General features: G+C 32.6%; 1 protein-coding gene across 1 annotated transcript in view; it reads right to left on the bottom strand.

Annotated features, from left to right (window-relative positions):
* Positions 1-27757, bottom strand: part of MYO3A (myosin IIIA) — a 209129-nt gene that overhangs the window by 83905 nt on the left and 97467 nt on the right. The window contains exons 14-18 of the mRNA XM_074269536.1: positions 25151-25249; positions 24947-25061; positions 19312-19438; positions 15115-15325; positions 11098-11245 (exon numbers count right to left, since the gene is read on the bottom strand). Of these exons, the coding sequence (XP_074125637.1) occupies positions 11098-11245; positions 15115-15325; positions 19312-19438; positions 24947-25061; positions 25151-25249 (700 nt within the window). The remainder of the gene's footprint in view (positions 1-11097; positions 11246-15114; positions 15326-19311; positions 19439-24946; positions 25062-25150; positions 25250-27757) is intronic.

Genomic DNA, 27757 nt, shown 5'->3' with positions numbered 1-27757 from the left:
CAAACATTTAAAATACTGAGTCATAGTTCACACTTCCATTTAAGGATTGGAGGGCTTGGAATATGATATTCCAGAAGGAAAAGAAGCTAGGATTATAATCAAGAATAACCAGCATAATTGAGTATAATTCTTAAAATAACTTAAACATCATAAGTCTATCAGAGGACATGGTAAATTATCAATGCATTAGTTTGTTTTCTATAAGCAACAGGTAAAGTTGTGATACCTTTGAAAGTTCAAAGATTTCCAATAATCAGTTTTATAGAATCTGAAAGCATTAGATCAATTAGCCTAACTACTTTATTTTAAAAATCAAGAAAGTGATGCTAAGTGGCCTTCCCAATGTCACAGAGGCATTAAGTAACTATCAGAATTAAGATTGAGATTTTTTTCTCAAATTTATTGTTCTTTTCAATAAAATCACACCTAGGAATGCTAGATGCAATGAAAAAGACACTAAAATTTCATGTGCACTATCAAACAGTTCAGGATATAATATTTTAGTAGAAACAATATAACAAAAAAAGGCGTTAATTCTTCTTTGGATAATAATTTGCTGATTTGTTTTTATCCTTTCAAAAAATCAATTAATTTAAGCTTTTCAGTCCTATGTTTCAGTATAAAATACTTCATCCTTTCTTCAAGAGAGGTGTCTGGTTTTACCATTTGCATTTATGCGCACAAAGCTTTTGTCCTTTCAATGGGCAATGGATCAGAGAAAAAAGCAACCTTCCTATATTTTTCCTAAGAACTACTTCCACAGAATGACATTTAGGTGTTCTAGTTTGTCTTGGTATATCATTTAATAGTGAGCCATAGCTTAAGAGAATTCTAACCATGCAAAAAATTTTAGTGGCTGCCCTTTCTGAGTCCTTGGATCATAGAGGGTAGACAAAGCAATGTTCTGATCCGTCGCTATTTTCCTTAGACTGACCTTTTCAAGTCATGTACAGATTTCCATTTTTGGTTTTAAATTGAAGGCAGCCTTTTAATGATTTAACTTCTCGTTCTTTCTCTAGAAGATTGAATTTAAGAGTATAAGATTGCTTTTATCCTACATTGAGCTCTTTTATTTTGCTTGTTACTAGAATAATTTTATATTATATGATGGTTTGGTTTGCCTCTGTAGAAATAATTCTTATCTTTGTAAGTGTACTTTATTGAGGTGCAGAAAAGTTAGATTCCCTTCCTCCTGTTGCTTAGTAGGCAAGGCAACACACATTTATTAAGTACTTAACTATGTCCCATAGCACTATGCTAAATATTGGAAGTACAAATACAAGCAAAAAGAAACACAAACCCTGCCTGCAAAGGGATTACATTCTAATGAGGGAATACACAAAAGATAACTGGAAAGAAGGTGTGTGTTTGGAGAGAGAATGAAGGCTCTTGGCCAGGGTACATGGTGTTGAATTCCAGTTTATCTAGGAGAGGAAAGAAGATTCATTGATGTGAGCCCCTCCTCAAAATGGAGGTCTAAGAACTCACCAATGGCAGAAAGCCATCATAGAAGGGGGTATCTTATGGCTATAAAAGGGCTACAACCCTGAAGAATTGAAATGCTGTTTCTGATCACTTTTCCTGCTGCTATTCTGTGCATTTATTTTCTTCTTTTTCTTCTTTCATGGCTTATGAAACTTATCCCACATTTCTTAAGTATAATTTTTCTTCCATGAGGTAAACTAACCATATCAGTAGGTCCTGTCTTTAAATGTAGCTTTCTTCAAAAGTTGTGTTTGTTTATTCTGAGTTCTAAGAAGTAGCTTTTTGACCAAAGTTATTTATTTTTTCCCCTCATTCCTTTCTCTAAACTACTTCTAGTTTCAATACCATTCTGGAAGCTAGAAGATTTGAGAAGCATGAGGGCTTTTAGAAAGATAGTCTCTGGATAATGAGATTATAATAATGATCATTGGAGGAAGTCTATTTAAGAATCATAGAATCTCTGAGTTGGGGAGCCTTAGATGCCATTTATACCAGGGGATGGACAAGGCCTACGTCTTTTTTTGTTTTTATAGCACATTTTTTAAAACATTGTAGTAAACCTTTTAAAAACTGAAACCTCTATTGTTAAATCGAAAAACTCCACAGATTATTAATCACTAAAGAATCTTAGTTCTTAATATAATGATATTTTCAAATGATATTATGATTGTTCTACTAAAAATATTTTATTTTCTTAAAGTACATGGCGATATATCATTGATCTTTCTAAATTCCTTGATTGCTAGTCTGTGTTGCATAATGAAAAATTGCCATTAAGTTTTTGTCATATCCTGAAGAAGTCTGTAAATATACTGAAAGTGTGATTTCCTCCCCAGTGCCTTACACTGTACTGACTTCACAGTCAATGAATGCCTTCTTAGGCCTTCTATACCTGTTCATATGAAAAGGAAGTTGTATTGCTTTCAAAAGGTAGTCAGTTACTCCTCTAAAGTTACAGATAAGTACTTTAACTCTAGTGAAAAAAGGATTTGTGTAGCGTTCCTTACAGAACAAATAGAGACAGATGGTGCAAAACCATTGAAAAGTGCACTGAGATCATCTGAACACATTAACTTTTACAACACCCTTCAGGTGTGGTCATCTAGTTTGCTTAAAGAGTTCCAGTAATGGAGAACTCACTACTTCCTGAGGTACCTCATTCTATGCTAATTGGACAACTATAATTTATGAGGAAATTTTTATTGACCTTAAATTAAAATCTACCTCTCTATAAGCTCTATCTCTATTCTGACCTCTGAGGTCAAGAACAGGTCTAATCTCTTTTCACATGACAGCCATTAAAATATTTAAAAACAATCATCATATTCTCCCAGTCTTCTCTTCTCCATGCTAAACAATCAGAATTCCTTCATCTAATCCTTGTGTCTTATGTTTCTTGTCCTCTCTCTATTCTGATCACCTTTCTCTGAATATATACTGTTTTTTCAAAGCACTTTCTAAATTGTGATGCTGAGGATTGCTCAAAGTAGGGCAGACCATTGGATGACAGTAACCTACTTTATTCTGGAAACCAGTCCTCTATTAATCTACCCTAAGATCATAGAGCTTAACTGACTTCCATTTTGCCCTACTTTCCTAAGCCCAAGATATTTTTTCTTATTTCATCTTCTGACTAATATTGTTTTTCCTTTACCTTCCTCTCCCAATTAAAAAAAGAGCATAATAACCCCCTGTAACATATATAGTCAAGCATCAAATGTTTGTTCCATTTTGCACTATTCAACCATCTCCTATCTATCAGGAGGTGGGTACCATTCTTCATCAAATAGTCATTGCATTGATTAGAGAACTTCAGCCTTTCAAAGTTATTTGACTTTCTAATAGTTCTATTTTAGAAATTTTTCTTTTTTCATCTCATTTTGCTATTCATAAAAGCTAGTCATTCAAACAATTCCAAATCCATTAAACCTTATGTTTGTTTATCTCTTTCCATTCCATCCACAGGGATATGATTTTTTTTCTTCAAATATCACACTAACTTATGCTGTCTTTGCTACTCCCATAGTATATCAAATGAATATAAAGTGCTTTGAAAACTTTCAATTTTGACTCAGATATCTGTTAGGTAGTATAATAGAAAGAGTGGTAGAATTGGAGACAGGAGGAGCTAGATGTCAATTTTGTAACATATACTAGAAATATATATATATATATACATATATATATATATATATATATATATATATATATATATATATATATATATATAAACCCTGGGCAAGTCAATTAAACCTTTATTTGGCTGAGTTTTAACTTCTTTAAAAGAAGAAAAGGAATACCAACCTCCTAACAGTGTTGTGAAGCTTAAATGAGATAACATTTAAGTTGGACAGCTCAAAAACCAAGGAGATTTACTGCTGGTCAATATAGAAAGGCAAGAATTTGGAATAAAGGAAATGTTATGGTCTCGTCAAGCCTTTTTGTTTATGATTCCTCCAATTCATGGAAAGATATAGGAGCTCTTGGAAATGATGTTGGTTCCAAATCCTAAATTTAACATAGTTCTTGTGTGTGTATGTGTGTGTGTGTGTGTGTGTGTGTGTGTGTGTGTGTGTGTGTGTGTGTGTGAGTGTTTCTCAATGAATTGCCTGAAATGGATTTTGGGAGCATGGGATCCCTATAGTATGTTAAATGGAAAATAGAAGGAGGTTCTAAACGTAAGCTAATTCTCTTAAATAAAGATTGTGCTCCAGGACCAGATATGGGAATTTAAAAGAAAAGACACTATATTAGCTCAGGAGGATTTTTCTTTGGCTGTTTTTTGCTCAAGATTTTTAGGAGTATGTGATGAGCTTATAACATAGCCATAGACTATAACTATGGATATGTATACATATATTGTGTTTAATATATACTTTAACATATTTAACATGAATTGGTCTACCTGCCATCTAGGGGAGGAGATGGAGGGAAGGAGGGGAAAAGTTGGAACAGAAGGTTTTGCAATTGTCAATGCTGAAAAATTACCCATGCATATATCTTGTTAATAAAAAGCTCTAATAAAAATTAAAAAAAAAACCAAAAAACCACCCATAGCCATAGACTGAAAAGCCTCTGATCAGAGAGAGACATTTTAGTAGATAAAAGTTGAGATGACTTGTAGGAGACCCTGAAAAGATGCAGACTAGCAGAAATTTAGGGTCAAGAGAAGCAATACCACCACATACCTAGAAAAGACACAAAACAATGCTATGAAATCAGCAGAGCAACAGTGTGCATTGTCTATATATCAGTTATGGCTGCAATGCCAGTGTAGTTGTACTTAACAGAGGTGAAGTACACAACAAAGGTATTATTGAAGGATATCAGTTGCCCTGCTGTGTCAGAGGTAGGAGATATCGTTGATCTTTTTGTGCTTTATCCATATGTATTCCCTGTATGAATGTATGTCTTTGCTACATGAATTTTTGGCTCATGTATCTTCACACATGCCCCCTGGCTTCCATTTTTCCAACATATATACTTCTCATATATAAACTCTAGGCATATGTTGTATGTGTCATGACCACATATATATTTCTTACATGTTTATCTACTGATGCACATGAGTATGTGTGAAATATTCTGGCCTTATATTTATGGAGTATATATTCTAAAACAACTTTGCTACTGAATCATTTTATTAAATGCCTTTACTTTGAATTATTACCCATGGCTGACTAATAAGAGTAAACTCATTTGTGAGGCTCATCTACTATAGTTTTTGAATGGGGACAAATTAATAAGGTGTCTTGAATTTTGAGTAGTTTTTTTTTTCTTTTTTGAATTTCCAGGTACAAAAAAGATAGAGGAGGGACCCAACTACTACACTTAAAAAGTGTGAGGCTACACATATTTTTAAAGGTTATATTCACTTACTTTTTACACTTATAAGACCATTTTTTAGAGATCTAAAATTGCACATTTAAAGATGCTTGTCTATTGAAAAATGAAGATTGACTAAAGCATGGATTTATTCTGAAATGTATTTGGCTACTTTATCAGTCATAAAGTGATCTTCATCATTTGGGGACCTAGAATGCTTGATTTGATTTTAAATTGCCTTATTTATTCATTAATTTTCCTTTTGAGTGGTATAAATGAGATTTTTTTTCTAGGACAGCTGTGGCTGACTCCCTTAGCATTAGTGTCTTTTGTTAAATGGGAGGTAAAATATGAAAGTTTTAGATAAAATATAAAGTCATACTTTATAAGCAAAGCAAACAGATGCCTTTTAAGAATTTAATATGATACACCCACACAGCCTTAGTCAGAGGGCTGATTTAAAAACTTTTAAATTATAAAATAGCTGAAAACTCAGGTATTTTAAAAATAATAGAATGAGCTTTATTATTATTACTTTTGGTAAGAACTACAAATTATGTGCTGGAGCCCACACTCAGAATATCAAAAGCTTAAGCTTGAGAATATGAACAGCTGAAAATAAAAACCATGCACATCACTTTTCATAAGAGAAGCCAGAGGAATAATAGCTGCTCTTGGTTCCTTTCTATGCTGTAAATAGTCCCCTGTGGACAAAATGACTTCTGATGTTCTCTAAATCCAAGTGTATAAATATATAACCAGAATATATAGGAAAAAATCTTTGAACAAAACTAGAAACAAATAGCTTATTTCTAAAATGTTATAATAAACTCCAAAAAATTTGGCAGCTAGACAATGAGCTTGCTCTAATGGATGGGCATACTGTGTTTATTCTAGATATTAATAAGGCATTTTACAAAAAAGATTAACTCTTCAGGTCACAAGGGAAGCAACTATTTTGTATAACCAAAATAATTTAATAGATTTATTACGCATTTGTCTAAATAATGAGCTCCCACCAAGGAGTAACTTACCTATAGTTGGCATGAGTGATGCTTCTCTGACTTAAAAGTAAATTCTAAGAAGGTAAGGTTCATTTTTTTTTTTGCATGTACAATGCATGTGGCCCCAAAGAAAAGTAAAATAAAAATCAATATTCCTTCCTCTCCCAAGAAAAGGGTGATATCCAGGAAAAAATTTTCAAAGGTGTGAGTTACAAGACCCCCATGACTTCCATGAATTCAGATCTTTCATCTCAGTGAAAAAAAAATCAGAAAAATAGTTGTGCTAAAAAACTACTTGGATATGATTCATTGCTTGGGTGGGCAATTGCAAAATTTGTCTTCCATGCAAGGAATTGTACTAGTGGCTGCCATTTGAAATATACATTATTAGCATTTGGAAAACTGAAAAACCAAATATATGTGCCACATTTATGTCACAGGAAATATTTAAATATGAATCAGTTCTTCTGGAAAGTTGAGAAATAGGAAGGAAAAAAGGCAAACTTTTCCCATTGCTACTACTTTAGGTGCATCTGATTTACATTTTCAAGCTTGTATTTTTAGGATTAAAAGCTATATGCTTCTGATGTCTGCATAAGTCTCTATATTTGCAGTGTAGAAGGCTGAACTGCTACCTATCTTGTAAATAGTCTTGTTATTCCCTATTCTTAATAATATAAAGAATTTATAACTTGTAGTATTGATAACACGGGGAACTCATTTGTATAGAGCATTGAACTTTAAGAACTGTTCAGGCAATGTCATCTATTGGCATGGCATTGATAATAATATAACTCTCTTCTATTAGATATATTGTAAATAAAGAGAAGACAAGAAGGAAGGGACCAAAGTTTTTTATGCTATAAATATATGCTCAAGAGATTTGCAAACATGACAAAAGTGGCTCTAAACTGGTTAGAAACCAATTGGAATGCTCAACAAAGACATGGAACATAGAGCTAATGATTAAAGACTCTCTGAGAATTAGAAAAATGGTCCACTGGCAAAATCAATTTCCAGGTAGAGAATAAAATTCCCAGATAATATGCCATAGGGTTGACACAAACTTTTCCTTACCAGAAATTTTCAACTCCATAGATACATTTTAAAATGATAGTAAGTATGAAAACAGGATTCCATTTTCAGAAATGGCCGGATAACCAACCTGATTAGAATTGCATCAGATTTTTTCTCGATAAGAAAAAATTCTTAATTTCTGCTTTCCTCCCATGAACATATAGCCACTAAGGGCTACCTTGGTCAAATGTCCCTGAACAGGAACTAGGTTTTTTAGCATATTCGTGATATAGGTTAGTATTCAGAATTTCACTTGTCAGTTTATCAGATCAGATCTATCTGGTCTATGTAAACACTGAAGAAAGTATGGCTCTAGTTGAGAAATTTAAGGCTTTGATAACCCACAAACACTGGTGAAGCTCACTCTTCCTTGCTGATAAGCAATAAGGTTTGTGCTTATAGTTGACAAGTGAAAAATCTGACAATAATGAATTTATAGACAATTATTCCTTGTTTACAGACAGTGAACCGGTTTCAAACGAATTGTAAATTTTATTCCTTTCTTATTACATGCAATTATGAGAAGAACACAGGGGGGAATTATTTGTATTCACAGCCATGTGTTTACTTAGGAAAAAAAGACACAGAGATTTCTTTTTGGGGCTACAAGATCATCTTACTGGCAATAACTTAGTTGCTAAACCTGATGCCCATTCACTGAAGTTATGTAGATCCATGTTTTCCATTCTGGAAAAAAATTACCCTGAGGATTTGGATAACTTAGTTTGCTTTTCATAATCCTGACCATGGCTAGATATTTTTTCTTGATGTTTGTTGAGTTATTTGCATTTGGGATGTTTGCCTTTGAAGGATACTAGAAATCCTCACCTGCACTTTTATTGTTTAACAGGCCCAATAAAAGACTATGAATTACTTTAAAAGTACAACCATACGAAACCATAAGAATCTAAAGCAAAAAAAATTATTTAAAGAAAACAAAACGAATAATTGGGCTGATGTCTGTCTTTCAAATATATATGCTGTCATTCAAGGTATACTCATGCATGGCTGGGGGAAAAAAAAAAAAAAACAACCCAGCAACAACAACTGAAAAGTTACTTGAGGGTAGCCAAATGGACAATTGTAAAACAGCTAAATTGAAAAAAAAATTTACTTAGAATAACAATGGCCAAAACTGTGAGGGACTTTAGCAACTACTTAGTCTAATCATTGAAATTTTTTTTTTTTCATACTATTCAGTGTCTGTCCTGTCAAGCAACCTTATTGTCCTTCATTCTTTTTTTCCTCTAATCTCTGAATTTTACAGATGAGAGTTGAGACTCAAAGAAGTTAAAAATCCTACATGATTGGCAAGTAATAGAAATGGTATTCGAATTCAGAACTAATTGCCAATATTTTCTGTACTCCATATTGCCTTCAGTTAACTGATGCTAGTTCATGCAAGGGTTGAAGTCACAGATTAAGAGTTGGAAAAAGTGAGAAAACATGTAGTTCTTCAGGAGTTCTTACCTTAAGGTATATGAATTTGTTTTAAAATTTAAATTTATCGTATTTTAAAATTAAAATTAAAAAATTCCTATGCAATCCTTTGTATTTTATTAATTTAAAAACACTTTTGAGAAGGGTCCAAAGGCTTTATCATACTTTCAAAGGGATTTATGGTGCATAAAAAGGTTAAGAACCCATGATATAGTCCAGTACTCTTATTTTACAGATAAAATCAAAATTTCAGAGGTAAAATGATTTGCCCAGGGTCATTTGGTAAATAAATGAAATTTAATATCAGATTCTTCCAAATACAATAGATTTTTCATTACTTAATTTTCCTCATACACGTTTACATATATATATATATGCAGATATATATATTTATATATATATATTTAATAACCCTTTTAAGATCTAGTCTAGTTCTTTATATCCAACCTCCAGTGACCTTCACCACTATTTGATTGAGTCATTATCATATGCTATTTAAAAATGAGCTGACTCTTTTGCTTTCCAAAAATAAAGACCTTTTTATCATCTTCCTTACTATTCTCAAACAATGATACCAGGTACCACATTTGTGGTGCAATTACTGATGTATATAATTACATTCCTGGGACACAGGAAAATGCTGAAGTGCCTTCTGGATCATCACAGGAAAATTCAATTATCCTCAGGAGAATTTTATTGTTAAGTATATTTAATTGAATTTCAGTTTTTTAAAAAAAGAACAATCCATGTATGACATATGTAATAATCTATATTAACTAGAATATTTGACAATACAATATGGCATTCCAAGGTCATATTACATATCAGAGAGCTTAATTTTATCTCTTCAACACTAAAGACATGACTTTAGATTTGTCCATAATTTTTTGAGTCAATAATATATATCACAACCCAAATTTTCTTTTTCCAAATTTTTCTACTCAGTATGAAATATATAATGCTTAAAAGTCAGGATGTTTCTAATCCAAAGACAACTATTCACATTTAATCTATCATAAAATTACCAAATACAAAACCAATTTAGTAATGCTTGAGGGAAATAAAAGAGCTTAATGAAAGATATAAACAAATATCAGAATCTAGGCTTTGCTTTTCTTGTGGTCATGGCAAAGACAATTTCAAGAACATTGCTTTGGTCAATGTAAGTTAAGAAAGCTTATATTAAGCTATTATGAAAGTCATCGAGTTCTCTTTAAAGAAAAGTATTTTTTTAAAGATTGAATCATAAATTACACATTGTACCTTGTTCACTGACAAGATCAGTATTGTACTGCATTTGCATCAAACCCATTATCAGTGTTTCTGTTGCCTAGCTACTGCAAATGTGAAGTTTAATGCACTTTTGATGGATATTTAAATTGTAACAGCCATTCAACTATGCAGGCTTATAGAAAATGAAATAGTTGGTCTTATTCAAATCTAAATGAACTCCTATTTTTAGTAAAGGTTCAGCCTTCCTAGGTTTTATGGAAAGGCATGGTACTTACTGCACAAGGGGAGAATTGACCAACAAGTTCTGTACCTAGTCCTTTTAGACTCCTATAAGTTATATTACTAATGCCAGATTTTAGTGTATATATATATATATATATATATATATACATATATATATATATATATATATATATATATATATATATATATATATATATATATATATATATATATATATATATATATATATATATATATACACATATGAAACACTGTTTCTGCAGTTTCTGCAGAAATTTAAGATATCCTGCATAACTTATGGGAAGATAGTGGCAAAAGTTGCACAAGATGGTCAGATATGGGAAGGCTGCTGTAGGGACTACTTATATTACTAAGGGAATAGATTAATCATGGCATCAAAATTTACCTTCCCTCTGAGATTATCTCCAATTTCTTCTGTATTTTTCTTTCTTTCTTTTTTTGTATATATCTATTTGCACAATGTACCCACTATTTTTGTGACTTCTTTGAGGGCAGGGATTATTTTTGCCTCTATGTATATCCCTAACACTTGGTCCATACACATCCATATATATGTGCTTATGATATTAATTTATATTCTCTCTAAATGTGTGTTTTCAGAATGTTACAAATGTCTCAGTGCAGGTTTAGCATATTAAAGCTGAACTCAAGTTGTATGTGTGTGTATGTTTATATAAAACACACACAAACAAAGGTGGCTCTTTATCATGGAGAGTGTGTTATTTTTCTTTTCTTGATCGTATTAACAAAATCACCTTCTTGATCTTACCTGTTCCCATGCAAAAACATGTTGATTGAAATAGAATTGAATCTGTTCATTTGCAATGTTAATGCATAGCTGCTCAAAGGAATTTTTTCTGAAGTTTTCAAAGCCAAAAATGTCCAGGATGCCAATATTCAGTTCACCATCCGTCCCACTGAAAGAATTAAGCAGGCATTAAATTGTGTTTTCAGTTATTTTGTTGAAAGATATAAATATTAATCAATAAAGGATATAAAACAACCCATCTCAGGAAAATTCTCAGTTAAGTTTTTGCAAATGTCGTACTGTGATTAGGCTTAAGAAATCACAACTGGGACATACATATAAATGGTTGCTTGGGCTTAAGAAAGCACAACTGGGACATACATATAAATGGTTGCTTTTCTACACTGTGCAAATTTCATTCCACAAAACATGGAGAAGAAGGTTTCACCAATATAGCATTTCAAAGACACGGTATTTTTGCTGCATTGTGGAAACCTCTTGTTTCTGCTACATGACCTATTTAAGCAATGATAAAGCTTAGTTTCTAAGTTGCTTAGGTGTTATGCCAATTTTGTGAAGGATTTGCAATGGGTAAAATCTGGCCATCGGCACCCAACAACAAAGCAAAATATAATAAAGACAGGATGGTTCAGTAAGAAGAGTACTGAATCTGGCATCAGAGGATCTGGGCTTAATTATCAGATTTATGATTTAATGTCAGCTTAATAATAGGGAAATCATTTGACCCCTTTGGAGCCCAAGTTTTTCATCCATTAAGTTGTAAGAACTACATGACATAGTCTATAAGAGCCCTTCCAGCTCTAAATTTGTAATTATATTAAAATCCATAGGTATATGCACCAACTTCTATGTGAATGATACATTTACCCCTATTACTTTTTCTTAAGTTAACAAAAAAGAATTTCAAAAATTGCTTTGTAAATAGTGCAGTTGTTCTCAAAGGATATTCTGTTTAAACAGATGTGTTTTTGGATGCTATGATGCTGCAGTGAAAAAAATTTTAAAAGAACTTTGCTTAAAATGAATTTTACTTATCCAGAAGTAAGATCAAGCATAGTATTTACAAGATAAACAAAATATGTTTCTAACAATCACATGGACTAATATCAAAACATGTAGGACTTCTGTCAAAAACTAAACAAAAAGACTTCTCATGGAATACAAATTTCATGCTCACATCTCCTGACTCTACCATAGAACTGGCAATACCATGTCACAATGAGTCCCAACAAAAAATGTTGTGCCATAAGCAAAATCCTCCGAAAAAGCCCCAAATCAAGAACCTGTTAGAATGTATTCATGGTTTGGTTGACAATTTCCTTTGTATTATTTGTTTATAATGCTAATTCTTACCTAATTAAGTATAGTCATTTGGAGACAGCCTAAGAGTGGGGAATTCATTAGAATGGATATAACAATGTTGAAGGACAAAGGGAATATGAAATGAGAAGGACAATGGGTCATTTTAGATGGCAATCTTAACCAGTCTGCCTAGTTGGACAATATTGATATTTAGTTTCAAAACAAGCATTATTTTGAGGGGGATTAATTAAATGCATTGTTTTAAGATTATTTAGCTATTTTGTTGTAGAATGATTTTTCTCTGAACTATTCAGACACCTTATTGTGTTGAGTAGGCAAATATCATTTCTAAGAAGCCTATGTATTCAGTGAAATTGCTGGTAGGTTCTATGGAATTAGAAAAGCTTTTAATGCATACTCTATAGAATTGTCACCTGAGGAACAGCCCAGTTAGTCAGCTGAAATAGAATACCAGCCATATTGATGGTACTTCAGTCATTCATGGTCAACTTATTGTGACCCCATGGACTATACTATTCATGGGGATTTTTTTGGGTCAAAATATTAAAGTGGTTTGCCATTTTCTTCTCTAGAAATTAACTTTTCAATGCCCTGTACAGTGCCCAGAGGGCTATAAGTTGTTTGGATACAATGGGTACAATGGTTGGCTTGATCTGTTTCTGTCTTGGATCATTTTTCTCTATTTTCTTCACTGCTACTCTGGCTGGTTTCATCTCATAGACAAAAGTTTCTCCCTAGTTAAACTCATTACTTCTAATATCACTCCCAGGCTGCTGACTCAAATCTTGGTTAACATCATGTCCCCTAACCTCCTTTGATCTCTAATTGTAGGACTAGAGGGTGGAATACTAAACTAACAACTCCTTATCTTCTAAGGAGCAAAACTAGACTTTCAGTTCCTTCCACTTTGCATCTACTTCTGTGTTTGCCTAGTTTCCCTTCCATGAATAGATGGGGTACCCCCACATCAGAGTCCCTGGTGTCCTCCTACTTTCCTACCACCTTTTGTGTGTTGTTTCCTCTTATTACTTTGTAAGGGTCCCTGAGGCAGGGACCTTCTTTCTTCTTAAATGTATCTCTAGTGCTTAGCCCAGTGTCCAACAAATAGTAGGCGCTTAATAAAGATTTATTAGATTGGGCTATTGGAGACCTAATGGGCTGGTATGAGTTTAATAACCTATATAGACGACTCCCGTGTCTAAATACTTAGCTTTTAGTCTTTCTCCAGTTTTGTATCTTTAATTGCCTACTGGCCATTTCAAACTACTTATTCCAAAGACATCTCAAATTCAGCATATTCAAAACAGAACTCAATATATTTGCCTCCAAATCTGCCCCTTTTCCAAATGTCATTATTTTTATCAAAAATTCTTTCATGCCCCAAGGCTTTGGTTCCTTATTCCACCATGCCCTACATATCCAATAAGTTGCTCAAACTTGACTTCTACCTCTGCAACATTTCTCTCATCTGCCCCCTTTTCTCTACTTCCATCTGTATTACTTAAGGTCAAGCTCTCATTATTTTCCATCAGGGCTAATGTAATGGCTTCCTAATTAATTGGTTGCTCTGGCCTCGAGTCTCTCTCCATTCCTATGTATCCTTCACATGACTGACAAAATAATTTTCCTAAATCACATATTTAATAACATTCTCCTCTTTTTGGCTTTTAAGGTCCTTCATACTGTTCTTCAGATCTCAGAATTGTTACTGTCTGTCCGTACCCTCATCCCAATACAGTTTCATTCAAACTGACTATTCTCTCTTCTACACAAATGATGCTGCATCATCCCTCTGTATTTCTTTTCACTGACTTTCTATCATTCCTGAAATATGTTCTCTACTCATATCTACCTGAGACAATCCCTCTCTTCCTTCAAAATGCAGTTTAAACACCCCCTTCTACATGAATCTTTAACTGATTCTTCTTCAGATATTAATTTCTTCTCTTTATAATTACTTTGTATTTACATTGAATTTAGTTACATATATATTTTGTATTTATTCTATACACATTTGGGGGGATAAAAATCTTACTTTAGTTTTAAAGCAGTAAACCATAAAGCTAGTTTAATACTATGCTAAGACTTTTGAGACACTCTGTGATACTTACATACTGATATATAAATAAATGAAATATATATATATATCTTTATGTACATCCATATACACATATATATGCATATATACATCTAAGTACACATATGCACATTTATAAATATTTCTATTTCAATATTTATGTACAGACATAAATGCCATTTCCCCCAATAGAATTTAAGTTCCTGGCAACATGGGATGGTATTTTTTTTTGTCTTTTTCTTTCTGTCACTTAAAAACAATGCCTCATAAATACTAGGTGATTAGAAAATACTTAATTAATGGATCTGGTTTTGTAGAAGAAGGTTTCTCACTGGGAGTTCCTTATGCTAGTGAAATTGGATGTTGAATGAAAAAAAATCACTGGTGAAATTATAGATTTTTCAAAGCATTGTGGTATCGAAGAGTTTTAAGAAATAACAAAACAAAATATACTGTCGCAAGCAGTAGACTTACTGAACCTTACGTTGGAGAATTAAAAAGGACTATTTGGAGACAGCTGCTGAAATCCAGTATTAGAGTGACTAAATAAAAAGCAAAGAGCACGCACAATTCTATGTAGGTTGTGGGTGGGGTAAATTTTTCTATATCCCTTTTACCTTTGTGATGCATCATGCTTCAGTAAACTGTTAATGCGATTGACGATCCAACTGAAGAGTCGACCGTAGAGTGTCTTTGCAGTAGCATCTCTGACGTCATTAGCTTTTTCCATGGTATTAGGACGAATAATTGTTTCTCCTCGAGTCACTACACAGTGGGAGGTGAGAGCTTCTTGTAGCTCATCTGCCTGAATGAAAAGCAAAGCGGCAGCTGAAAAACAAACAGATGAGAAATGCCAGTTATGGAGATAATAATAATAACAGTTTTTGCTGACAAAGTGCTCTCCTCATGATAGCCCTGTGAGATTGGTAGTCCAGCCACTAATTTCTCCATTTTACCTATAAGGAAAATGAGGCTGAGTGAGATTATGGGATTCCCTTAGATTATGGGATTCACATAACTGGTTAGTAAATGGGTGGGTTTTGAATCTAGGTGCTCTTATTTCAAAGCTAATGTTCTTTTTACTTTATCAAAACTGGGGCAGGAGTGAAATAGGGGTAACATGGGGGGAATGTCTTTTAACTTGTCTTTTTACTCTCAAGAATAATTATAACAATCACAAAAATACCACTACCACCACCTCCTATCACTGCTATCACTCCTCACATTTATACAGCATTTTCCTCATAATAATCCTTAAAAGAAATCAGAACAAGCCTTATAATCCCTATTTAACAGATTGAAAACTGAAACTCTGGGAAATAACTTCATGATTACATAGTATATCTGAGGCAGAATTTGAATTCAAAATTATCGACTTACAGTCTTATAGCAATAGAGCATTTTAGTCTATTTTCCTCTAAGCACATTATATGATCTAACACAATGAAATATAAATATATAAAGACTTAGTATGTGCAGAGATCATTTCCATTTTTAAAAAAAAATGTCTAGTTTTTGTTGATTTGTTCGTCTTTTATATCACATTTTTTAAAATGCATTCCCTTTTTCTCCCTCCCCTGAAATCTATCCCTTGTTAAAAAAAAAAAATAAATAAAAAATAAAATAAAAAAAAGAACAGATGACAAAAGTAGGTCAGCAATACTATCCAGTGTATAAATCATATTGGATAATGTATTATGCAATACATCCCAAACCCCTCCAGATAGAGATGATTTTACTGTAGACACATAACTTTGGGTAGTCATTAGTCTCTCACTGTTCACAAACATCTTGGTGAATTTTATACTTACAGTCTGGTCTATACTGCCCAAATGGGGATTTTATCTACACAAAACCAAAGCAAACCCTGAAGTGAAGCATTTCATCGACCAGATGGCTGCTTTTCTCTGAACAATGCCAGGCAACTGAATTCTGACTGAATTTTTCACTGAAATGACAAAAATGACCAGCTATTTTGTTGTCATGGAGACACAGCTGTATGTGGTTGGTGTCTTCCACCTTAGCGTTCATTTTTATTAAAAAAAAACCAAAAAACAAAACTGGGAAAATCTACAGGAATTTTATAATATGTATTTGGGCTTTTTAAAATCAATATATATATTTAATACAATAAATTGCTGTGGTTTCTGAACCCTCAGAGATTAACTAGGAAATTAGGGTATAAAAGAAGATAGGGATATGTGTATGTATATGTACATATATATATATATATATATATTCACATATATGACATACAGATATATGCAAATAAATATGTATTTATATTATTTTAAATAATATTGTGGATGGTCTTAGCAACTCATGACACACAATCATCTTGCTATTTATATTTCAAACATCAGAGTATTTTCTAGCTCTGTATTTCAATTATCATATTTTTCTGAAGAACTGCTATATCCCAAAAAACATTTAAACGTCTCCCAGGGCAATTGAATGCAATAAACTAATAGGAACTTTTAAAACTATGAATATAATCAAAACATCTTTCTATGACCGGTATCAAATTGGTAGATTTAATTTTTATATTAATTATTAGAGTATTTTACTATTTTTTAGTTTACTCTAAGCATTTGAGACAAAGGGGTTATAGTTATTTGGTTAAGTTTGTTGAACTCCTGAGTTTTTTTTTTAAATACTAAATTAACACATTTTTCATGGGGATAAGAGACTATTAACTTTTTAGGGTTCCTGCTGCTATTTAGCTATATCAATATTGTTATTTATTATTAGAATATATTTCCTCCTCTTCCTTCCATATCTACCTAGGTAGGATTTATACATGTGAATATATCTGCTTTTAGTACATCATACCCAAGTGTGATCTACCCAGGATGTGTCTCTTAAACATTATTCCTCTGATTGTTTGCAATTTAGCCAAATTCTTAAAGTATGATTTGATTGGAAATATCTTTTAATTGCTTCTCCATGTTGGGCAAGATCTGATATCTTGTTGGGTAAAAAAGTCCTTTAGCGTTTTTAGAGTCATTAGTAGAGGATTGCTTATGAGACCTTTATGTATGTTTTTGTTACTGTATACTAACTGTAGAGCCACTTTAGTTTTAGTCTGAGATAGTCCTGGAATTTCTGGCTAATATAGGAATAATGTATGGGAAAAGATAGCCCTGGACAATCACTTCCCTAAAGATGATACCCTGACAGATGAATTCTTCTGGGAATAGCCTTCCTTGACTTTCATAACATCAGGATATTTGGATTTGAGGTAAATATGCAAAATTGGTTTGGATTGTAGTGGGAGAGAGTTCCTGGATAAATTTAGACATACATTTTTCTACCCATTTCTTTTGGGTAGAAAATATATGCATAATCCAACAATTTAAATTGTTTTCTTCCCTTGACCCAAGTTTTCGCTTGTAATTATCTTTTCTATTTCTTTCTCTCTTTCTTCCTTCCTTCCTTTCCCTCACTTCCTTCTTTCCTTCCTTTCCCTCCCTTCCTTCCTTCCTTCCTTTCCCTCCCTCCTTCCCTCCCTCCCTTCCTTCCTTCCTTCCTTCCTTCCTTCCTTCCTTCCTTCCTTCCTTCCTTCCTTCCTTCCTTCCTTCCTTCCTTCCTTCCTTCCTTCCTTCCTTCCTTCCTTCTTTCTTTCTTTCTTTCTTTCTTTCTTTCTTTCTTTCTTTCTTTCTTTCTTTCTTTCTTTCTTTCTTTCTTTCTTTCTTTCTTTCTTTCTTTCTTTCTTTCTTTCTTTCTTTCTTTCTCAAAATTAATTAACTCAGTGTAGAGTTGTGGAAAGTTCAATAGATTTGAAGTCAAGGGTTCTACTTAATGCTTCTTAAATCTTGAACAGTCTACAACCTCCCAGAACCTGATATCCTTATAATAAAGGGGGTAGACTACATCAGGGGTTCTTAAGCTTTTTAGTGCCAGGGATCTCTTTAGAAGTTTTGTGAAACCTAATGGCATTCCTTATCACAATGATATTTTCTTGTTGATATTCATAATATAAAGAAATGCTAAAATTTAAAGTTGGTGGGCATAAAAAGTTTACATACCCTCTGAAATCTATCCCCTGACAATAGCTTAAGAACTTTAGACTCAATGATCATTCCTTTCAAATGAATTTATAATATTTTGATTTATGACCTAGAGACTAAACCTATTTTACAAATGCTGACTCTTACATAATACGACCTTTGGGTTGAGATGTTCAATTTCATGGTAGATGGCTGTTGAGGTCCTTTCCAATACACTTATTCTGGGATGAAATGAAATAGAGGATTTAGAACTAGAAATATTCTTAGAGAAAACTTTGTCCAAACTAATTTTTACTTAAAAGAAAGTTACTGTTGCTGCTGTTGTCAAGTCATTTCAATCATGTCTGACACTGAGACCACGTTTGGGGTTTCTTGCTAAAGATATTGGAGTGGTTTGTCATTTCCTTCTCCAGATAAGGAAGTTGAGGCTCACAGAAATGTAATGACTTGCCAAAGGTCACAGAGTCATTAGTTAATCCAGGATTCCAATTCAGGTATACTGACTCTGAATTGTTAGTATTATGCCCAAATTGCCTCTCTCACAAGTATGCTCATGAGATAGAAATAATTCCTTATCAGAATTGTATGTGATAATTAGGTAATTTGTAGAAAAAATAAGAATCTATTTTCTAAAGATGGATTGTTTTTGCTTTTATTTACATATGGATTGAACCTGACTATTGTTTTAAGGTTTCTATAATATAAATATATATATTTTAAACAAATTATCATCAATTGATACAAATGCTACACTGAGATGCAGAAAAGAAAAATGTAATCGCGAATGGAAGGTAATAAACTCACAGTTCTCAAGAGCTGCTGGGTTGGCAATGTTGCTTTTGTCAATTTGGTGCTCAGTTGCCACAGAAAAAAATTCAATATTACCCATGTTTAAAATTGCAGCTAGGATGCTGTATACACTTCCAAGTTCCTAGGAGAAAAAAAGGACAGAGGTATTGGTGTTCATCAATCTCACTCATGTCTCTATTTTAGGAAGGGAATGATGATAGAAAGAGTAATCACTGAGGAAGAAATGGGAAGCACAGTATCAGGGAAGGCATACTATCAAGCTTTCTCCCATGCTTTCTTCTTCTCAAGTTGTTGGAATCACTAACTTTTTTTCAAGGCTCAGTTTGGCTAGCATTTGCTAGCTGCAGTACATTCTTTCTGATTTCCCCTAGTTTATATTTCACCTCACACATGTATTTCTCTCTCTCTCTCTCCTCTCTCTTCTCTTTCTCTCTTCCCTCTCCCTCCTTCTCTTACTCACACACACCCTCTCTCTTTGTCTTTCCTTTTTTAACCTCTTTGTGTTTATATTCACTTTGTACTCCATGTTCTACCCAATCAAAACAGGAATTTTTTTTTATTGTTTCCCTAGCACTTAGAACACAGAAGGTGCTATGTAGAACTTTATCTTCTCCTTACACAGATATCAGCATTAATTGCATGACCCAGCAGAAGTAGACTTCAGGGAATCCTCTTTCCTTCATTCTACCCCACTCTAATCCCTATCACCCAGAACCAATCAGGTACTAGAAACTCCCTTTTGGCTGGAGGATTACCCTTTCCCCTTTCCATGAAGAAGCTCTACCCCTATTTTGGGTAACTATTTATTGCTAGTGCCTTCTCTCAGATTACCTCCCATTCATACTCTATATTTCTTGTATGAATATTTGCATCTCATTCACTCCATTAGAATGTATCCTTCTTGAGGATAGATAGTATGTTTTTTGCTTTTCTTTGTTTCCCCAGGATTTAGCATGGCAATTACATTATAAATGTTTGTGGACTAACACTCCTCTACTCAACAGTTTTTCCTTGGAGACTGTTTGTCCCGACATTGTTCTTCAAGACCTACCAGAATACTATTTGCCTTGTGACTTTGTCCTCTAGATCCAAAGGAGCACTTGGATTTTCCATTTGTCCTGAAGCTGAATCATTTTTTTTTGTCTTCTGTAATAAGAATGTGAGTTCCTTGAGAGAAGCAACTCTCTCAAGTTTCCACTTGCATCTCCAGCAATTATCACATAATAAATGTTTAAGGAATGGCTTTTAATTTCATTGCATTAATAAATATATGTTGAATGAATGTTACCCTTGATATAGCAAGGGACTGTGGATACTAGAGGATGTAAGGATTTTTCTTTATAAAAAGTACTTCAGGATTTATTATTCCACAAGAAACTATTTGCAAGAAACTAATTTCTTCTTCATAATCCCATTCCCACTGATTTTCCCTTAAACTGCTTTTTGCAAGGAAATTGCATAATTGAAAAAGGAAGAAGAAAAAAAAATACCACTGTCTGAAGCTATAGAGTGTATGATGTTAGATACACAATGATCTATGATACATCTGACTTACTTTTTTTTTTTTTTTTTGGCATGACCTAAATGAATTTGAAGAATCAGCTGTATACAAGATAATTTCTGACTAATTTCTAGGGAATTTAGAACAACAATAACTTTTTTGATGAAAATCTGTAAATCAGGTATTTCAAAAGGAGATGAACACAAACATGAATGTATAAATGGGTCACTATTTGTAGAGGCAGCTTATTAAGGAGGCCAGGGCCAATCCTGTGTGATACTCTTAATATGGCATTCTGGCGCATTGAAAGATTCTATTAACATTTTCTAATGATTCTCCATTGAAGCCCTACTCCGTTGGAGTTCTGAAACACTGAAGAACTCTGATAACTGCAATGGTCATTTAAAAAGATGCAATGGCCAGCCATGATTTTAGAGGAAAAATGAAATATGATATCCACCTTCTGACAGAGAAGCAATGAACACAGGATACAGAAAGAAACCCAAATTATGGGGACTTGTTTTGCTTGACTATGATTCTTTTTTTTTTTTTTTTTTTTTTTTTACAAAGATTATGTTTTTTCTCTTTTATTGAGATGATTTGATGGGAGAAAGAGCAATTAATGGTAGTGTTGAAAAAAGAGAAAAAAAAATAAAAGAAGATAATTGAAATACCTTGAAAATTCCCAGCAGGTAACAGAAGGCAATTCAGAATGAAATAAATAGGAGATCTTTGAAAGTAACATCTTAAATTTAATTGTACACAATAGAGATTTATGGCTTAAGGTATATGACTTTTCTCTGTTCTACTTCCTATAAAGAAATACAAATTTTGTTTTTATATGTTTTCTTTTTTCTGATTTCTTTTATAATTGTATTATATATTTCTGTATTTTTTTTTAAGTTCAGAACCAAAAAAGAGAAAAATTAGCTTGTTAACATTAGAAATTGTAGTCTTAGCAGTTAGCACAGTACTTGGCACATGATAGGCACTTAATAAATGTTTATTGATTGATTAAAAAGAGGATAAAACTAATGTAAATAATCATGCAATCAAGTCATTCTTGTCTAATCTTATACCCACTGAATGACAAATGTATATAATTTATATCTCTCGTGATGGTAGATGTTTTTTGGGGAAAGATGCAAATGAAAATTTAAGCAGGGGTGGCTGGGAAAACTCTTCATTTTGAATGTGAGCAGAAGAGTTCATAAAACAACTCTCCTTCTATCTTTTTCTCAGAGTGGCTGTCCTGGTCAGCTGGGAGGTCCCTGCAGTACCATAGGTCTAGACTGATCCAATTCTGGGATTCTATCTCTTTCCTCCATAGAATTCTTATCATTCACAATCTTGAGCCCAGTGAGGACTGTAGTTTCTGGGCAATAGGACAAATCCTATGGCATCAAAATCTTGGAATTCATTTCTCCATGCCCCAAAGAAGCTCAGAAATAATCCAGATGTCATCTTTTCATGAAGACATCCATCTTTCTATTTTCTATTCTCTTTGCTCCTTATATTCTTGTTTCTTGCTATAAAACCCACAGGATTCTAAAGTTCTGGTTCCTTCTTCTGGTGAATAATACCTCTCTTGCTTAAAGCCATTATTACAAATTACATTATGGGCTAAGGTAATTCTCACATATATAGTAGTAAGTTATATGGAGGCTATGATCTAATTTGGGGGAGGGGTTCTTACATAGATGACTATATATATATGTGAGTGTGTGTGTGTGTGTGTGTGTGTGTGTGTGTGTGTGTGTGTGTATCCAATAATACTGAAATATGACTTTGAGGTATAAAAAATACTTTGCATGCATCATCTCCTCTGTCTCTCACAATAACTCTTTGAAGTAAATACGTAAGCTATTATTATCTCCATTTTACAATTGATAAAGCTGAAGTTTAGAGGTGTTGAGTGACTTACTCAGTATTATATCATGCTAGTAACTACCTGAGATGGGATTTGAACTTATGACTTCCTGATTCTAAGTCCAAAGTGCTTTCCAGTATGTAATACTGTCTCAAGAACTGGTATATACAACATATGGCTCTTTTATTTCCACTGTTTCAGCATTTGATTTAGTACAGACCTCACAGTTAATAGAAAAGACTTATTGAAGCTACACCAAGTCAAGCAGAAAATTTCAATATAAAAGTAACCTGTAGGATGACTAACTCCCAGTATGCAAGCTTATAAAATGATTTTTGTAAATACATATCTCTATAAATAAATTCTGATTAATAGACAAATCCCAGGAAAAAAGGATGTGTTTTCTTTTATATCAGATAGAATATATATAATAGCTTATATACAGATAAACTTTTCCTGCATGTGTTTAATGTGAATTTGAACCATCATAAGAAAAATTATGGAAAATTAAATAAAATAAAACAAAATTTATGGCTTTATCTAGCCACAATGCAAATGATTTTTTCATAATCTAATTGAATTAAAAAAAACATTTATTGAGTGTCTAAAATATGGAACTGGGGGTTAAAGACAAATAGGAAATAGTCCTATCTTTGGGGAGCTTATAGTCTACTCACATTTATTTTGTTATTTTGAAACCAAAAATAAAAATCTATAACAATAGTACAAAATAACTGCCCCAAATCTTTAGATTATATTAACATGAATTATTTACATCCAACTTCTAGAAAGAAAAAAAAATTACAAAATACTTTCTTTTAGACAATTACAAAAGATTTTGTTGTTCTCCAACTCCTGCTACTTATAAAGTGATTTATATTTTTCTTCCATTCTTTCTGAGTGTGCTCAACCAGAAACATGAAAGTACAATGAGACTTCATGACATATTTGACAATAAATTTTTGCTTATTACTTTGACCAAATTATATTTATTGTTAAACGAGTATATCTATTTATTATCAAAACTAGTGGAAAAAAAGCAATTCTTCACATTTGAAGGATCTCAAGAAGTCAAATTTTAATAAACTATGTAGAATGTAGAAACAGAAAATAGAGAAATAAAATAGTAAGGATCCATGCATGCTAAATTAACTAGAGAAAGTGAAAACCATTTTATTTGGCTGATACATAGGGAACCAGGATAGGGATAGAAATAAGGACAAGGGATCAACTTATGATTTGAACCCTTTAGATTATCCTCTTGAAAATAAAACAAAAAAGGCGAGGTCAAAATTTAAAGACTGCAAAAGAATCTATTTAGCATAATTTTAATGTAATAATAACTCTAATTTATGCAATATTTTACAGTTGACAAAGTTCCTTTCTCATAATACTACAATGAAGCTGACAAACTACTCTAACAGCCATTTTGCAGATTTGGAAACTGAAGCCTAGAGAAATTAAATAACTTGCCCAGGGTCACACAGCTTTTTAAAATGGAAATTAAAGTGAGGTATTCTGACCTTAAATTCAGTTTTCTTTGAGTTAAATTGGGCTGCTTCATCTATACTGAGTCAGCTTCAGAGAAGCTTTAATTAGATAAGTAAGGTTAATATTACTAGAAAACAATTTTAAAAACCCACCAAGTTCTAAATGAATAGGATCAATATCTTTACTATGCACATTTTGAATAACTTTATGGTACAATCCTAATAATGACTGTTTATGGCATGCCCAGATAATAAAACTTTCTAAATTTATGGAAAGGCATACATTTTTGTAAACCTAAACTAATTTTATATATCCAGACACATAAAGGGACTAAATTAAGTCTCTTATAAATTAATTGTTTATGAGGATATATATTAATTAACCCTTTATGGCTTCAAAGATATCACTCAGGAAAGGGAAGTTAAAATTCAGATCTTCACCAATGATCTGGAGAAGGCCATGTACCTATCTGTAAGTCCAATATATAAGACAGTGAACAATTTTATTCTCTCACACAACCCTGGGTAATGTATAAAAATAATAAAATTAAGAAGCAATCATTCAGAAACAGAAAATAAATAAAAGAAATCTGAAATAAGTGAACAAAATTATAGGTCAAATCTATAACCATGTGATTTAACTGTCATTATTGATCAATAAATATTTATTAAATGCTTATGATAAGTCACCAGCATAACAATGCTCGTGCTATAAATGTATTTATTCATTCCTGTTGGAAAGAGAGGCTGAACTTCTTTGACACTCACCTCCATTGTGAAACCGATCACTTTGAAGCATTGCTCAATTAATTCAAATTGGGAATTATAGAAACCATTATTCAACAAGTCCTGCTGCATTCTGAGATGTTCATTTTGGAGGTACCTGAAAAGATGTATGAGTAAAAGGTTATGACTAAAACTCACTGCAAAACAAAATTATTTCATGCCCTAAAGAGCAGTTTTCTATGTTACCTTGGAGGTTTATTTTCAGGCAATTTATAATGGGCCAGTTTTTTCTTTTCAGCCAAACCCGCATAGATGTAATAAAAAATATGGAAATTTTTCTCTCCACTGAAACAGTAAAAAAGAGATGTTAGCAAAGTGGTAAGTAAGGTTAGTTATTGCTTGCTAAATTTGTACTCCAAATTTATTTTAAAATGTCAGTGACAGCTTTTTCTCATGGATCTTAGTACTAGTGGTGCACTAGAAAATACTATTGGGAAAAATAACCTTTAAGAATAACTTAAAGAAAAACAAATAAAATTACCAATGAAATCATACTAAAAGCCACAAATTTGTGCCCAGTTCTGATCTCTTTTTTAAAAAAAAATCTATCTTCTTAGAAGATTGTAGTTGCTTCTTGTGACCTCTGGGATAAAATATAAATTCCTCAGCTTAGCATTAAAATTCCCCTTCCCTCCTTCCCTTCCTCCCTCAATCCTTCTCTTTCTCCCTTTCTCCTTCCCTCCTTCCCTTCCTTCCTTCTTTCCTTCATTCCTTCCTTTCTTCCTTCTCCTCTTCTTTAATTTGTTCCTTTTTTGTATCACTGACATTTCTCAGTAATTCTTCTTCTCTACCCCTGTCATCAATATAATAATCCCCCATAGCAAGTAAATCAGCAAGCAAAACAAATAAATTTTTCCATGCCTTCTTGTCTCCTTCTGAACCCACAATCTAGCATGTTTCTGATAAGAAGAAAAGGCATAATTTACTCATAGTTCTTTGCAGCCAAAATTGGATACCTCAACCTTCCTTTTTAGCAATATTTCACATTGCTTTCCTTCAGCCAAACTAGCTAATCTCGTGATCCCCCAAACTAAGCATTCCCTATGTAGCTGTCTGTAGAAAGATTGCATTCTCCTCATTGCCATTTCTTAGCTTTCCTTAAGACTCACCATTTCTGATGGGAGTTTTTTCTTTTTTTTAATTTAGTAGTTAGCATTCTTTCCCCTCCTCAAATGAACTTACATTTATTTATTTGCATTGGTCCTACATTGATCCTCCTATAAAGTAAAATAACTTGGGGGTAAGGACCATTTGTCACTTTGTCTTTATATTCTCAGCACATAAGGAATGCTTTGCATATAGTAGATGCTTAATAAAAGCTTTATTGATTTGAACTAAACTTTTGAACTGATTTTGCTTTTTTAGGGGATCTTCCTACTTAACTTTCTTATATGTCTTTGTATTAAGTAATTACACTGATAGTGAAATGTTATATTTAAATAATATTTTACAATTTATTCAATCATTCCAAGAAACTTGAATATATAAATGGTTTTCCAGTTCTTCACTGATACATAAGACTATCATGAGTATTTTTGATAGGTAATTAACAAAAGACTTTTTCCTTTTTTATATCCTTAGGATATGGTTCTAGTAGATGTTTTACTGGTAAAAATGTAAGATTAATCTTGTAACACTTTGCACATTGTCATATTTCTTTCAAAAATGACTACCTCAGTTTTCTTCACTTGGCACTGTAAGAATTTTATTTTCTATTACTTTTAGTTCTAACTTTTAATTCCTACATCTTTTCAGATATCTCCAAAAAGCATATCTCTTATTGTGCCTGTTTTGCCATAGACTTTCTCACATTTTTTTGGTGAGTGGATAGTGAGACATTTTATTTAAAACAATTAAAGGTGACATGCAGTTTGTTTTCTTCACTCTAAAGTTTAACATGTGAATGGGTGATATTGCTGCCATCTTAGCTCTTCTCTCCAAAATGGCTGCAATTCTTAGAAAAAAAAAAGTTTTTTATATAATTTTTAAAGTGATGAATTCAACAGTAATCACTCAAAATGTACATTTCCATATATAAAGGAGGGTAAAAGAGGGATGCATATAAAACTATGAACTTACTATACAAAGTTTTTTTTTTTTTTAAGTACACTAAATTTAACATAGTAGTATCATTAATGACTTGTTTGTATCCCCTGAATATTATTCTGTTTTATTATGTTTATTTTGTGAAAAAAAAAGTAGCTTTTGATTATATTAAATCAAAATGGTTTTGCACAAAATTAACACAACCAGAATTAGGAAGAAAAAAGAAATCTGGGAAAATTTCTGAAAAGGCCTCATTTCCTACAAATATGCATATAACGGAACCAAATTTATAAAGATAAAGTTATTCCTCAATATATAAATGGCCAAAGAATATTAACAAGTATTTTTAAGAAGAAATCAAGATTATCAATAGCTATTTGAAAAATGCTGTTTTATATACACACACACACACAAATATTCATAGTACCTCTTTTTTGTGAGGGCAAATAATTGGAATATTAAACTAGATTGAGTTATGCAATATGTATAGCATTTTTAATGATCCAGTTTTTTCTATGACACAGAAGTCCATCTTTTAAACATCTATATTTTTCCTGTGGTCCTTTATGGCTAAGATCACCCAAAGAGCAATGAAAAGGAACATGGTGGTAGTGAGGAGGCTATAGCAAATGACCAATGATGTATTGAGTAAGAGCAGTAGTACAATGGAGGTCAAAAGAAAATTAAATGACTAGAAATGATGCAGGGGCAGTAGGTTGAAAGACAGCTTTCTATACCACTAGCACC

The sequence above is a fragment of the Sminthopsis crassicaudata genome, chromosome 5, assembly GCF_048593235.1.
Source record: "Sminthopsis crassicaudata isolate SCR6 chromosome 5, ASM4859323v1, whole genome shotgun sequence".
NCBI lineage: Eukaryota > Metazoa > Chordata > Mammalia > Dasyuromorphia > Dasyuridae > Sminthopsis > Sminthopsis crassicaudata.
This window is presented reverse-complemented; position numbering and strand designations above follow the sequence as displayed.